At 41.1% G+C, this 13294-nt stretch overlaps 1 protein-coding gene across 1 annotated transcript in view; it reads right to left on the bottom strand.

Annotated features, from left to right (window-relative positions):
- TRAF3IP1 (TRAF3 interacting protein 1) overlaps positions 1 to 13294 on the bottom strand; it is a 48286-nt gene that overhangs the window by 22687 nt on the left and 12305 nt on the right. Inside the window, exon 7 of the mRNA XM_054381121.1 lies at positions 7403 to 7478. Within this exon, the coding sequence (XP_054237096.1) occupies positions 7403 to 7478 (76 nt within the window). The remainder of the gene's footprint in view (positions 1 to 7402; positions 7479 to 13294) is intronic.

Below are 13294 nucleotides of genomic sequence, written 5' to 3'. Positions count from 1 at the left end.
TAAGAGCTAGCTGGACAGCTTTTACCTCTGCAAATTGACTGGATTCTCCTTCTCCATCTCTCGCTTCTGCAACTCTGCGCGTTGGACTCCACACTGCAGATTTCCATCTCCGCTTGTTTCCAACCAGGCGACAGGAACCGTCTGTGAACAAAGCATATCTCTTTTCATCATCAGACAGATCACTGTAAGGAGGAGCTTCCTCAGCACGAGCTACTCTCTCCTCTGGAGGTTTAGCACAGCTTGAGCCTTCTGGCCAGTTTGTGATCACCTCCACCAAACCAGGCCTTTCGAGATTTCCCATTCGAGCTCTCTGTGTTATCAGAGCCATCCACTTAGACCAGGTAGCATCTGTTGCATGATGTGTTGAAGAACCTTTGCCTTTGAACATCCAATTCAGAACTGGCAATCTAGGAGCTAGAAGAAGTTGTGACTCAGTTCCGATCACTTCAGAAGCAGCTTTCACTCCTTCATAAGCAGCTAAAATCTCTTTCTCTGTTGGAGTGTAGTTTGCCTCTGAGCCTCTGTAGCCACGACCCCAGAAACCAAGAGGACGTCCTCGTGTCTCCCCTGGAGCTCTTTGCCATAAGCACCAGGTTGGACCATTGTCACTCGCGGCCGTGTACAGAATGTTCTTAATGTCTGGACCAGTTCGGACAGGTCCCAGACCCATGGCTTGGACTACCTCTCGCTTGATCTGGTCAAAGGCTGCTTGTTGCTCAGGACCCCATTGGAAACTGTTTCTCTTTCGAGTCACATCATATAGAGGTTTCACAATCTGACTGTATCCAGGAATGTGCAGTCTCCAAAATCCCACTATGCCTAGGAAACGCAGAGTTTCTTTCTTGTTGATGGGATTTGCCATGGTGGAGACTCTGTTTATCACATCCATTGGGATGTGACGGCGACCGTCTTGCCACCGCACTCCCAGAAACTGGATTTCTCTGGCAGGTCCTTTCACCTTGTCTCGCTTGATAGCAAAACCAGCTTGCAAGAGAATGTCAAGGATTTTGTTACCTTTCTCGAAGACTTCTTCAGCAGTCTCACCCCAGACGATGATGTCATCGATGAACTGAATGTGTTCTGGAGCTCCACCTTTCTCCAAAGCATCATGGATCACTGCATGGCAGATGGTTGAACTGTGAATCCACCCCTGGGGCAAACGATTGAATGTGTACTGAATGCCTCTCCAGGTGAAAGCAAACTGAGGCCTGCATTCCTCTGCTATGGGAATAGAGAAGAAAGCATTAGCAATGTCTATGGTAGCATACCATTTGGCCTGCTTGGATTCCAGCTCATATTGGAGTTCCATCATGTCTGGTACAGCTGCACTCATGGGTGGAGTTACTTCATTCAAGGCACGGAAATCAACTGTCAGACGCCACTCTCCATTCTGCTTTCTCACAGGCCAGACTGGACTGTTGAAAGGTGAATGAGTTTTGCTGATGACCTTCTGACTCTCCAATTGACGAATCAAGTTTTGAATGGGCACCAAAGAGTCACGGTTGGTTCTGTATTGTCTGTGATGCACAGTTTGAGAAGCAACCGGCAGCTTTACATCCTCTATCTCATGTTGTCCCACAACTGCAGATTCATCTGAAAGCTCAGGTCTAATGGACAACTTCAATTTTCCTCCATCAATTTCTACAGTTGCTATTCCAAAAGCCCATTTGTAACCCTTAGGGTCTTTAAAACGCCCTTCTCTCAGAAAGTCAATTCCCAAAATACAAGGTGCATTAGGACCTGTTACAATAGTATGTTTCTTCCACTGCTTCCCAGTTAAACTTATATCAACCTCTATCTTAAACAACTCTTGAGATCCACCAGTGACTCCCTGAATAGTTATAGATTCTCCCCCTTGATAATTTGATGGTATTATGGTGCACTGAGCTCCTGTGTCAACCAAGGCCCTGTACTTCTGAAATTTTGAAGTGCCAGGCCACTGGATGTACACATCCCAATAGATTCTGTTATCTCCATTATCCCTTACCTCCCCCTGGCGGAAGGCAGGGCACCCCTAATGGTGGGGATTACCTCCACATGTACAGCCGGCACAATGTCCAGCACCAGAATTAGGATCACTGTTGGAGCTATCAGAGTTGTTCTGGGAAACTGAGGAAGCGACAGCTACCCTCCTGGTATTGCTACCTCGGGATCTGCCCCTCTGCAGCTCCCGTAACCTCTTGAAAAGATCAGAAGTTGGTTGACCATCCCATCTGTTCATGTTCTCACCAAACTGATCACGTAGAGTTATCCAGATACTACCACGTGATTGCCTCTGCTGTCTGTTTTGGTTTGACCTATTTTGGAATGGCCTCCTTGGAGCACGTCTGTTCCTAACAGCTGAAACTTGTATCCATCTGGAGGAAGAGGAATTAGAATCATCCCCCTTCATCAAGTTGGATATGGAGGTTTTAAGTTCCTCCTTCAGCTCTTTCATGCAATTCTCCATCTTTCCAGACAAAGTTTCAATGGCTGAAACCAAAGAAGTACGTGCAAGACTATCCTCCAACTGCCTCATTTGGTCAGTGAAATGGCCAACAGTAGGAGGTGCTCCACCATAATTTCTTGCCACAATCCTGCTTGCCAGAATAGTAGCATAATTAGGAGGAGCAAGCTTAATGAGCTTTTTGGCAAGGCCTGTTCCAACAGGAATTTCATCAGGATTCAGGGTCTTATGATCTCCATACATTACTTCTCTCACAGCAAATTCTCTCAGACGCTTGATTCCCTCAGCTATTGTGGTCCAAGGCTTAGGGTTCCATGGTAAATCATCTCTGCTGGGGTACCTCAGCGAGACTGCCAGTAGGAGGCGTGCCCACAGAGAAACTTTACCAATGCACTTGCCTAGATGCCTGTCTATGCCTGTATCCTTTGAGAGCATCCCCAACTGAGAGGCCGACTTGTCGCCTACCACCAATGCTGGGGCTCCCATATCAAAACATCTGGCTAGCCAAGACAGGACTGGCTCATTATCTCCTCTGATGTAATCCTTCCTCACATGTCTAATTTCCTGTCTGGGTGCATTAGCTGACTGTATGTCATCCTCATCATCATCATCATCATCATCATCCTGAGGTCGCTGTCCCCATAATCCTATTTTAATCCTCCGTTGAATTTCTTTGAGTTCAGAGGCACTACCAGCAGTTGCTAATCTACTAGGGTCTACATCCTGACCTACATCTCCATCATCCATGTGGGGTCTCAAGAGGTCTACCAGAGTTTTAAGGCTAACCCTCTCTTCCTCATCAGAAGGATCTTTCTTAAGAGAGGGACCCTGAGTAGAAGGACCCTCATCTCCATCTGCACCATCTCCTGCAGCATCTGCATCTCCTCCTGCAGCTCCTTTGCGCTTTCTGGTTACAGTGGCCACCAAATTTACTGGCTTGGTTTTCACATTCACAGCAGAGTTGGAAGAGCAAGTAGCCTTATGTCTTTCTTGATACAGTGCTATCAGTAGCCATATGATTATTCCAAGAAGCAACAAATTTAAGATTAAGGCTAGTACAAGATATCTAAGGTACCACTGGTTCCAAAGACCCTCTGTAGTTGTAAGAGGAGTAACAAACTCATATGTGTCTGCTAGCAGATCCATAGTTGAGTTATCATAGCTTCTTAGCCCAATAAGACCATAACAGAATTCACCAACATTCAGTAACTTGTTCTTAACCCAAAGAAACGACTTATATGCCACATATCTCACAATCTTGTCTATCATGCAAGAAATGGCCCATCTGTAAACAATCACACTGATAATAGATGAAATAGAATGACTCAGAATCCAAAACAGCTTCATTTTGCTTCCTAATCTGAGCAGAAATAAATCAAACAAGCAATCGAGCCCCACGTTGGGCGCCAAAAATAAAAAGTGTGTCGGTGTGAGCTGAAATTCCCCCCCCACCGACAATAACCAGGCTAGCCCAGTCTGGAAGCAAATGAAAAAGCTGTATTTACAAGCAGAGTCTAAAATCTACAATGAAATGCAATGAATATGTACAAATATACAAAATTCACAACATTCACAAATATATACAATCAACAGAAAAAGCACAATCGATCTCCCTTTGCTTCCCCCCAAGGGGACCCTCCCAAAGGGGCCTCCCTCTCCCAGGAGCTTCCCCCCCAGACCCCCCTGGACAGAGAAGCAGAGTTAGTTAAGCAGAAAGTTGTTAACTTAGCTGCCAAGGTCAGTGTGTTATCTTCAGCCAGAAGAGAAGAAGAAACAGCAGCCAGACAGCCCAGCAACTGCCCCCACTGCCGAACGCAGAGTGTGCCGAATGCCTACTTTGTTTTGGGTAATAGTTCTTAAACATTTCTATCTATCCAATGGAACTGTTTAGAACAATCGTTATTTTGCTTTCTTACAGCCAATAGTGACCTATTTACATTCTTTCACTTTCTCTGTTTTGAACTTTGCAAGGAAAAATTAAAAAGACAGTTTCAAACCATCACAGCAAGGAAAGCTGATTTCTGAGAGCTGAAGTCCACAACTTGCTGGTAATGCCACAGAAGAGCCTAGTTCATAAATGCTGTTCACTTAATGCTACCTAAAACACTTTTTTAAAAAGTGAATGACCATTTTATCTACCAATTATCTTAAATTAATTCCCCCAGTTACAATAGAAAAAGCAAAGTAACACACAGTGGAAGAAAACTCAAATGTTCACATATACATCTGATTTCTAATTATCTGCCCAGGGAGTAGAGACACTCAGGACAGAGGGGTGCAAAGAAGAAATGATTCATCACCATTTGTACCTCATCCTGAGAATGTACCTGTGCATTGAAAACATGGAGGCAAGAAAAGTTAAACTGGACACTCACTTTGTCAAGGTATATACAGAATGGGAAGGATATTTAGCTTTAGTCTTAGCATTAAAAATATATATATATATATATATATACACACACACATGCATCCCTTCACTTGGAGTAGCATGTTCAGTTCTCATACTCCTCAAAATGCAGCAGAAGCAGAATAAATAGGCGAAATTAATACACAGAAAAAGGATATATGTTTAAAACACAGTTACCCAAAGTGCTGAACCCAGCACTTCCCAATCTCCTTATCTGCAAACAGGTAACTAAAGCAAAGGTAAAGAACAGATTCACAGGGCACTTAGCTGCAGCCAGGGCACCTCAGGTGTAACGTTTCCACAAACAGAACAAATGAGTAAATTATTCTAGCTCAGGGAAAGATTGACTAGCTAGAGCTCTGCCTAATGCTTAGGTTGAAACATCCAACACTTCCACAGCCCATGATGAAATTACTGCCTTGTGGGAAGCATCCACAAAGCTGTATAGTCCATTGCAGCAGAAACAGTCAGCTCTACTCATTTAGGAAGAGACTAAAACACAGGTCAGCCAGTACTTTCATCTGCCTGTGCTGATTAAGGCTAGCCTTTCAGTATATAAAGGGGGCCCTACAAAGAGACAGTGCCATTCTTTTTAGCAGGGTCTGTTGTGACAGAAGAAGGTGTGACGGTTTTAAACTAAAAGAGGGGAGATACAGGCTACAACTGAAAGAAATTTTTACACTGAGGCACAGGTTGTCCAGAGAGGCTGTAGAAGCCTCATACCTGGAAAAACTCAATGTTAGTTTGGACAAGGCTCTGGGCAACCTGATCTAATTGAAGAAGTCTCTGCTCATTGCAGGGGGTTGGACTAGGTGACCTTTAAAGGTCCCTTCCAACCCCAACCCTTCTATCATTCTATGATTTTCGTCCAGTCACTATTAGAAAGTATTGAAAGCTCTGATCAATATCACCACCAGTGACTACCAAGACCACAATGCAACAGGCATCAGCATAGCACCAGAAGGTTTTCACTACCCTCTGGATTACTATGGTGAGCACCTATGAGCCCTACTTACCTACTGTAGCTCTGCTGCCTTCTAGAATAGAAACTAGGCTAATGCCTCAGAAGTATTTAGTGCTTAGGTAAACCAAAATTTGAGCACACTAACTTGTTGCATCATGAAAAGAGAAGGATTTTTAAAATTTACCTTAAAGTCAAAACACAGGATGACTCATTAACTGTATTTCATGTATCAGAAAAGCTAGATCCAGACTTTAAAGAAGGGACTATCCTATAAAATGGGGTGTGTCTGGTCACTATAGTGCCAATTCAGGCAGTAAAATAAATATTCCAATCTTGGGAAATAAAAGAAGTTATAGGATCAGCTAAAGATCATAATGCAGTAAAATAAGACTACACTTAATGGAATCCAGACAGTACTTTTCAGCTGCAAAATTATTAAAACATCACAGCACTTGAGTTCATGAGATGTGACGTAAAATGTTCAATTTTCAAGCACCAACTTGAATTAAGCTCCTAAGTCAGCAGACATTCACATCCAAGGTGCCTAAACATCTTGTTTTTCTTTTTCCCCACGTCCTTTTGAAAATGTGGCTATTGACAGGTCTTGGAGGTCTCTTCCAACCTGGTTCATTCTGTGTGAAAGCACTACTCGAGCTCTGATGTAACTTCAGTGTTTTGGCCCAGACACATGGAAACCTACTAAAACAGAAACCCAAAGAAAATGTGGATGCTTGTGAAGACACACAGCAACACACAATCTCTTTACATAAAGTAATAGTAATGACATTGGCAGGTTAAATGCATGAAGTTCTCATGCTTCATTAGTCTAAACAGTACCTACCAGTATTTAGCCACAGTCAGATACTTTAACAGGTGCCATTGTATCTTCTGAACAGATATGTTAAACTGATTTATGTACTGTGACTTCTTCACTAGAAATAAAATATCAGTGCCCAGAGCACAAAACTATTGAAGGAAAATTTGAATCACAGTAAATGATCAGGTCGCTAGAGAGTAGGAGGAAAAAGGCATTTAAATACAGGCTGTATTTAATTTCTGTAATTACACTGCTGTTGTATGAGGTCTAGGAACCAGTCAGCTTTACTCCTTAACTCCTTGATCCTCTTGGTTTTCTTAAACAAAGGGCTAGCAGTTCTAACTTTAGATTCCTTTCTTCCTGGTGTGAAAGTATTAAACACTTGGGTTATTCTGCAGAGAATCTAGTTTCCAATTAGTATGCAAATACAGATTATTAAGCAAAGAAACAGTTCTTGTGAAATGAAGAGAAAAAGAAATAGTTGTAGATGAACTAAAAAAGCCCATTCAGAGAGAACACAATAAATATCAAGAGCAGGTTGAATTTCTATCTACCATTGTGCATGAGGAACACAAGCAAGCTGAACTGAGTATCACTTTCTACTTATCAAATCCATGCAGAAAAATTGCCTTTTGGATTCATAAATGCAGACTGGGAGTATAAAACAAGCACTGAAAATAATAAACATAGATATTTAAGTATTTATGCTATTCCTATTCAATAACCCTCTAGCACATTAAATAGAAATAATATCCTCCCTCTAGTTACCTTCTCCTCCGGGTCTGGCACGTTGCCTTGATCCTTTTGTTGAAGGCTGCCTTGATATTCCTGCTGGATTTTCACTCTTAAAAAAAAAAAAAAACACCCATAAATTTATTTTTAAAAAATATTAAAAATATGTATTTATGTATAAACTTTAATTGTAGGTGTTGCTTTTTTATCTGTATGTATTACACATAGAAAACATTCACTTACAAAACTGACCCACACATGTAAGGTTACGTCAAGCCTATTTTCCTCAGAGCCTGATGGTATGTTTGTTTCCTGGATACATTCTAGCTATTTTCTTTCAAATGAACCTACTAGAGGATTAGATTTCATTACTGTAAAGATAACTTCCAAATGTGAACTATGAGTATCCAATGCAGAGCAATCTTGCAAAACCTGCAGAGCATCTAAGATACTACTGCTGGTCCTGGGATATGAGGTTTAGCTACTAGTGAGCTACCAAAAGGAGTAAGAGGACTGCAATCCCTCTATGTTTCAGCTACATCAGATACACAGTTGCTCTTTAACCTTCTGGGAAATCTGAATTTCATTCCATAATAGGAGTAAAGACTAAAAAACTGCCATAAGACTTGCATGATCCTTTACTCAAAGGACAATTTTCCTGGACAAGGACCTTGGACACAGTGAGAAATGGGTCCTGCCAGCAAGTCCAGCAGACAAACAAGAGATGATTGGAGGGTACAACTGGTACAGGAAGGAGAGTAAGAGTTCAAAAGTGGAAAAGATCAAACTAGAAGAAAATTCAGGACATTTCTGAGGACTCTGACCTTAGTCCAAAAGTATATCAGACAGACCAGGAAATGAAAGCCAGCAAGCACACATGAGAATTACTTTGCTTTCTCTGGATATAGCTTGCAGTGCCTGAAGTCAGGAACACTTGACAACATTTTCTGCATGTTGCACATTTCAATGGTCATAGGTCCTTGGAAAGGTGCAAGTTAAATCACCAGGTCAACTTGGCTGGAGGTTGAGAAAAAGAAATGCATAAGCAGCAGTCTCTTGTGAGATGAGATCAACACCAGTCCCAGGAGACAAGGCCACTCAGACAACAAGGTCTCCTCTATCCAAAGAAATAGCCAAGCCCATGCACAGGTATTACAAGAGGTTGAAGGCAGCTATAGCACTTGCCCTACAAATAAGCTTGAAAAAACATCCTGGCAAGAGCAGGCAGAGGGACAGGTCCATGAGAGTTGTCACTACTACACATAAACTACAGATTTAGTACTCACTGTATCTGAAGCACAGCTGGAGCCCAAATGCCTCCAGAGAATGTGCAAGTTGTAAAGGAGCACTCCCACTAATCCAACAAAACTCAGGTATCATTATTAGTGGTAGTAAGGAAGAAATTTTTTACAATGAGGGCAGTGAAACAGTGGCACATGTTGCCCAGAGATATGGGAGAAGCCTCATTCCTAGAAACAGTCAAGGTCAGGCTGGATGAGGCTCTGAGCAACCTGATCTAGTTGAAGATGTCCCTGCTCACTGCAGGATGTTGGAGTAGATGACCTTTCAAGGTCCCTTCCAACCCAAACCCTTCAGTGATCGGGGTGGGAAATAGGCAGTTCACCCACTTACACCAATCTTCACTAGCAGAACAGGCAGACTTGGTAGTGGTCAACTTGGCAGTGCTGGGTTAACAATTGGACTCAGTGATCTTAAGGGTCTTTTCCAACCTAAATGATTCTATGACTTCTGCTTGGGTGTAAACCAGAGGATAGGGGCAGCAATAAGATCTGGCCCATCATGCACACACACAAGACTTCCCACTTCTTACAAGGCTGTACATACTAAGAAATCAGTCCCTTCCCACAAGTCATTCATGCTTTTAATTACTTTCCTGTCTTCTTATCCAAGTCATGAATTCATTAACAACGTTTGCCATTAAAGAGGAAGCAACCACCTCTGAACACAACAGATGAAGTACAGGTGGCTTGAGAACAGCAGGGTGCTGAGCCACTGAGAAGTTGTAGATGTTCCCTCCCTGAAAATGTTTCAGGTCAGGCTAGATGAGGCTTTGAGCTACCTGGTCTAGTGGAAGGTGTCCCTGTCCATGGCAGGGAGGCTGGAACTAGATGATCTTTAAGGTCCCTTCCAACCCAAAACATTCTGTGACTATGTTCTGTGCTCTCTTGCCCTATGATACATCTCTGCATCTCTCTCAAAATTCTGTAATGAGTTTAGCATCTCAGAGGATTTCCCCATCTGCTTCTCCTGAAATTTGTGTGAATTAACAGTTCATGTGGTTTGCATCCAAGATTTATTGTCAATCCTGCTGATGACTACACTGATAACATAAATAAGAATTACAAATTCTTCCTTTTCTGTGCAAATGTTAACTTTGTATGTTCCAATAACCTGTAAGAGAAAATTATCAAATTTCACTATGCATGACATTCATTTTCCATAAGACCTTGCATACAGGACAATGACCTGTACACACCATAATGAAAAATAACACTATGAGATGTTTAAAAATACAGGAGACCAGTAAATATTTTCACTCAAGCTACTACAGGTGACCACACAAGTGAAACAACCCGCCTCAGCAAGCTTACAACAATGTACCCACTGGCCTTGCAGATGGAGTTACATTATGGAGATGAATGGAGTTGACATGGCAGGAACCCAGTGATAAGTTTGTTTTGAAGGCAAATGTTGCTTTATTTTAGGCTATAAAGCACCATGAGCTCAGCGGAAGTTCTTGACAACAAAGGGACAATAGCAATTGCCTACTGTATCACAGTAGATAAACTGTGATAAACTGAGAAGTTGAACTATTTGGAGGCACTTCATAGGAAAGGAAAAGTCACCTTCAGCAGCTCAGGTCTTTCGACAGATGCATCTCCTTCACCTCCATGACTAATACAACATGCACACTGAGTATTTCAGTTATTCAATCAGCCAAAAGAAAGCCTCACAAAAAAAATAGTGCATGGTCCTGCTTGGATGCCTACTGCTTTTGACTTACACGTTGTCAAGGGCTAGAGCTGGCCACTAGATAGATGACAGCAACTCTACATTAACCCCTCTGCCTTCTCCATAGAAGCAAGTACAAGAACCTTTCTGCACACCAATCCTTAGTGGTAACTGGAAGCATTAAGCACTGTCACCTCTAGAAGTAGATACTGTCTTCAAAAATATGCTGTTAACTTCAGAAACTGCAGGCACTTAGAAGAGACTTAGGTGAAAAATAAAACCACTGAAAAGAAGCCACTGTTCTGGCTCAAACCTGGTCTTCACTGAATTACAATTATTACTGGACCCACAACCAGGGCTACCAGTATTTTTGTCTTACTCTTTAGGAAGTATTGGCATGTTATACAGGAAGACACAAAGAAGTCCAAAATGCATAGGTAATATTGAAGTGGTTAATCTTAATCTTAATTATTACCATCTTTCAGAATCACAACATTATGCAAGGAGCAAAAATAAAGCTCACATACCATCAGAGTCTGGCTCAACGAGCCTGCAGGCTACATCTGGTACACTCAGGCTTCAGCAGCTCTTTGGGTGATGTAATTATTAGCACAGGTGGGGAAGAAGTTGAGAATAGGTGCTGAGGCTTCTGGAGGGGTGGACTTATGTCAGGTAGTGACTACAAACATTTTTGTAGAGCCACATATGCACACAGGCAACGGGTGCAAAGTAAAAAGTTAAAATCTGATCAGGATGATAGCAAACAAAACATGAACTCCACAGTATTTATTATTTGAGTCTTTCCAAAAGATAAAACAGCTCATTATTCTTACAAATTCAGAGGCTCCAAGGCTTTGACAAACAGTCACTGGAGCTATTACAAAGAGATCTTACACTTCCTCTCACACCATCCTGAAAAAAAAACACATTAAAGTGGCATTCTAGATGGATGTATGAACATTTCCCAGTTTTGAGTAATTACATTTCTCTTTGGAGAGGATACAGCACTCAGCTGCAAACTGTCTGGTCTGCTGTGTTGTCCTCATTATTAACCTTTAAAAAGTCTGAATTCCACTTTAAGACATGAGCAAATGAATATTCCTAACGTTTCAGCAGGTGAAGAGGAGGAATATGCTTTGAAAAGGCATCCTGCCAAACTGCTAATTCTGCCCCCCTTTCATGCAACAACCAACCTCTACATTCATGAAAGGATGTCATGAAGAATCTCTATTAGTGAATTTTGTACTGCTCTTGTAACTAATTCTGTACATGCTTACATCACCTCTAGCCGCTCTGTGCACCAACAAAAGCAGAACAGAAAACCCAAAACATCCAAGCAAGGTAGGAGAACAACTCTATATAATTTGCCACTGTGATTTTTCCTCTCTAATAAATCAGATCTACTGATAGTTCACTAATAAGAAGGAAGAACTGAGTATATGACGAGAAACGTAACGCAACCAACCTTCTACAGTACTTTTGTTAGATTTAAATCCACAGTGCCAGAAGGTGTATTTGTATGGATATTGCAAATAGTGTAAATTTTAAAACCCACATTTATCTATGTGTTATATAAATACAACTACATATACAACATATATTTCAATGTTGTGCAAAAGACTATTCCCCAGCAAATAAACACAGCTCATTTCTAACGCTTTTACTCAAAGTTTTGTATCCCTCAAAGACTTCTTTTGCTCTTTCCCTCAAACTGGCTATCATTATTAACAGGCAGAATTTATTAGTGTGCAACAGCAACAAGGACAGATGTCTACTTGCTAAGGTCAATTTGACTGCTGTGGTGTTACAACTTATTATCAATCAAGCATCTTGTTAAATGAAGGCTCACAAGACAGCGTTTCATTAGTGTTAGCTTCTGCTAAAACTTTTCAAACACAAAAAAAAATATTAGAAAAATCCCACTTTTTAAAATATAAGTTTTAATGATGGATTTCTATTATATAAGCCAGTTATGCATAACTGACACCAAAAAGAGGGGTCATTCACTGAACCAGAACAAAAACCTTTGAGCCATATCCAGCAGATTTCCATGGAACAATTCTCTCTGCTGCTTCTAGAGCAGTTACGTCTTTTTTCATGCAGTAGTTGTTTCATTATATAGCTGAGATGAGTTCCAACAGAAATACAAGTTCATTAGATATGACTTAGAGGCTTGATTCAAGTGACCAGTTCCAGAGCAATACAACTTGTAGGGCAAAAATAAAAGTCATTATGGAAGTGGCCAAAAGTGACAGGATATTACAAAAAGCTTTAGCCAAGAGTTTCAGCAGCCATCTGTAAAATAGAAGAGACTTTTCCAATGTGTTTGGCCTTAGGGGTAAATGACATACCTGTTCTGCAGACACTCTCATATAAACAGCACCATACGCTCAGAAGCTTTTCACAATCCGAACCATCTCTTGTCAAAAGACAAAGTTATCCTTATTATTTGGAAGGTCAATAAGTCACACTGTGAAGTGTCTGTTTTAAAGAAGACTTTTACCTGAGGCAAACTGAGAGCTAACAGAACATAACTCATCTTGCTCTGATCACAAACAGTGTGGTATACCTAGCCTTGAAGCAGCAAGTAGTCATCTTCTGATTACCATGTGTTAATCAAACATCTCTTAATTCCTCCTTACGCTTGCTTTCTTTTAGTTCCAGAAAATTACAAATACTTATTTGAGGCCTATTACATGCTAGGTAACACAGAGTTTATTTAGTACCAAAAAATACCTTTTTTTTTTTAAGTCAATTTGTCAAAAAGTCAGTAGCCTTTGAAAGCTGGCCTCTGATAATTGTCAGCAGGAAAAATTAAGAGTCACATGAATACAGACAGAATCTTCTTAAGATTCCTGATTTCATAGAAGCCAAGTCAAAAACTCAAGTGATATATTTGCTGTATATGTAGAATATGAAAAAAGTAAAAATTAATTTCTTTTCTAAAGTAATGGC

Source organism: Indicator indicator, chromosome 5 (assembly GCF_027791375.1).
Source record: "Indicator indicator isolate 239-I01 chromosome 5, UM_Iind_1.1, whole genome shotgun sequence".
Lineage (NCBI taxonomy): Eukaryota > Metazoa > Chordata > Aves > Piciformes > Indicatoridae > Indicator > Indicator indicator.
This window is presented reverse-complemented; position numbering and strand designations above follow the sequence as displayed.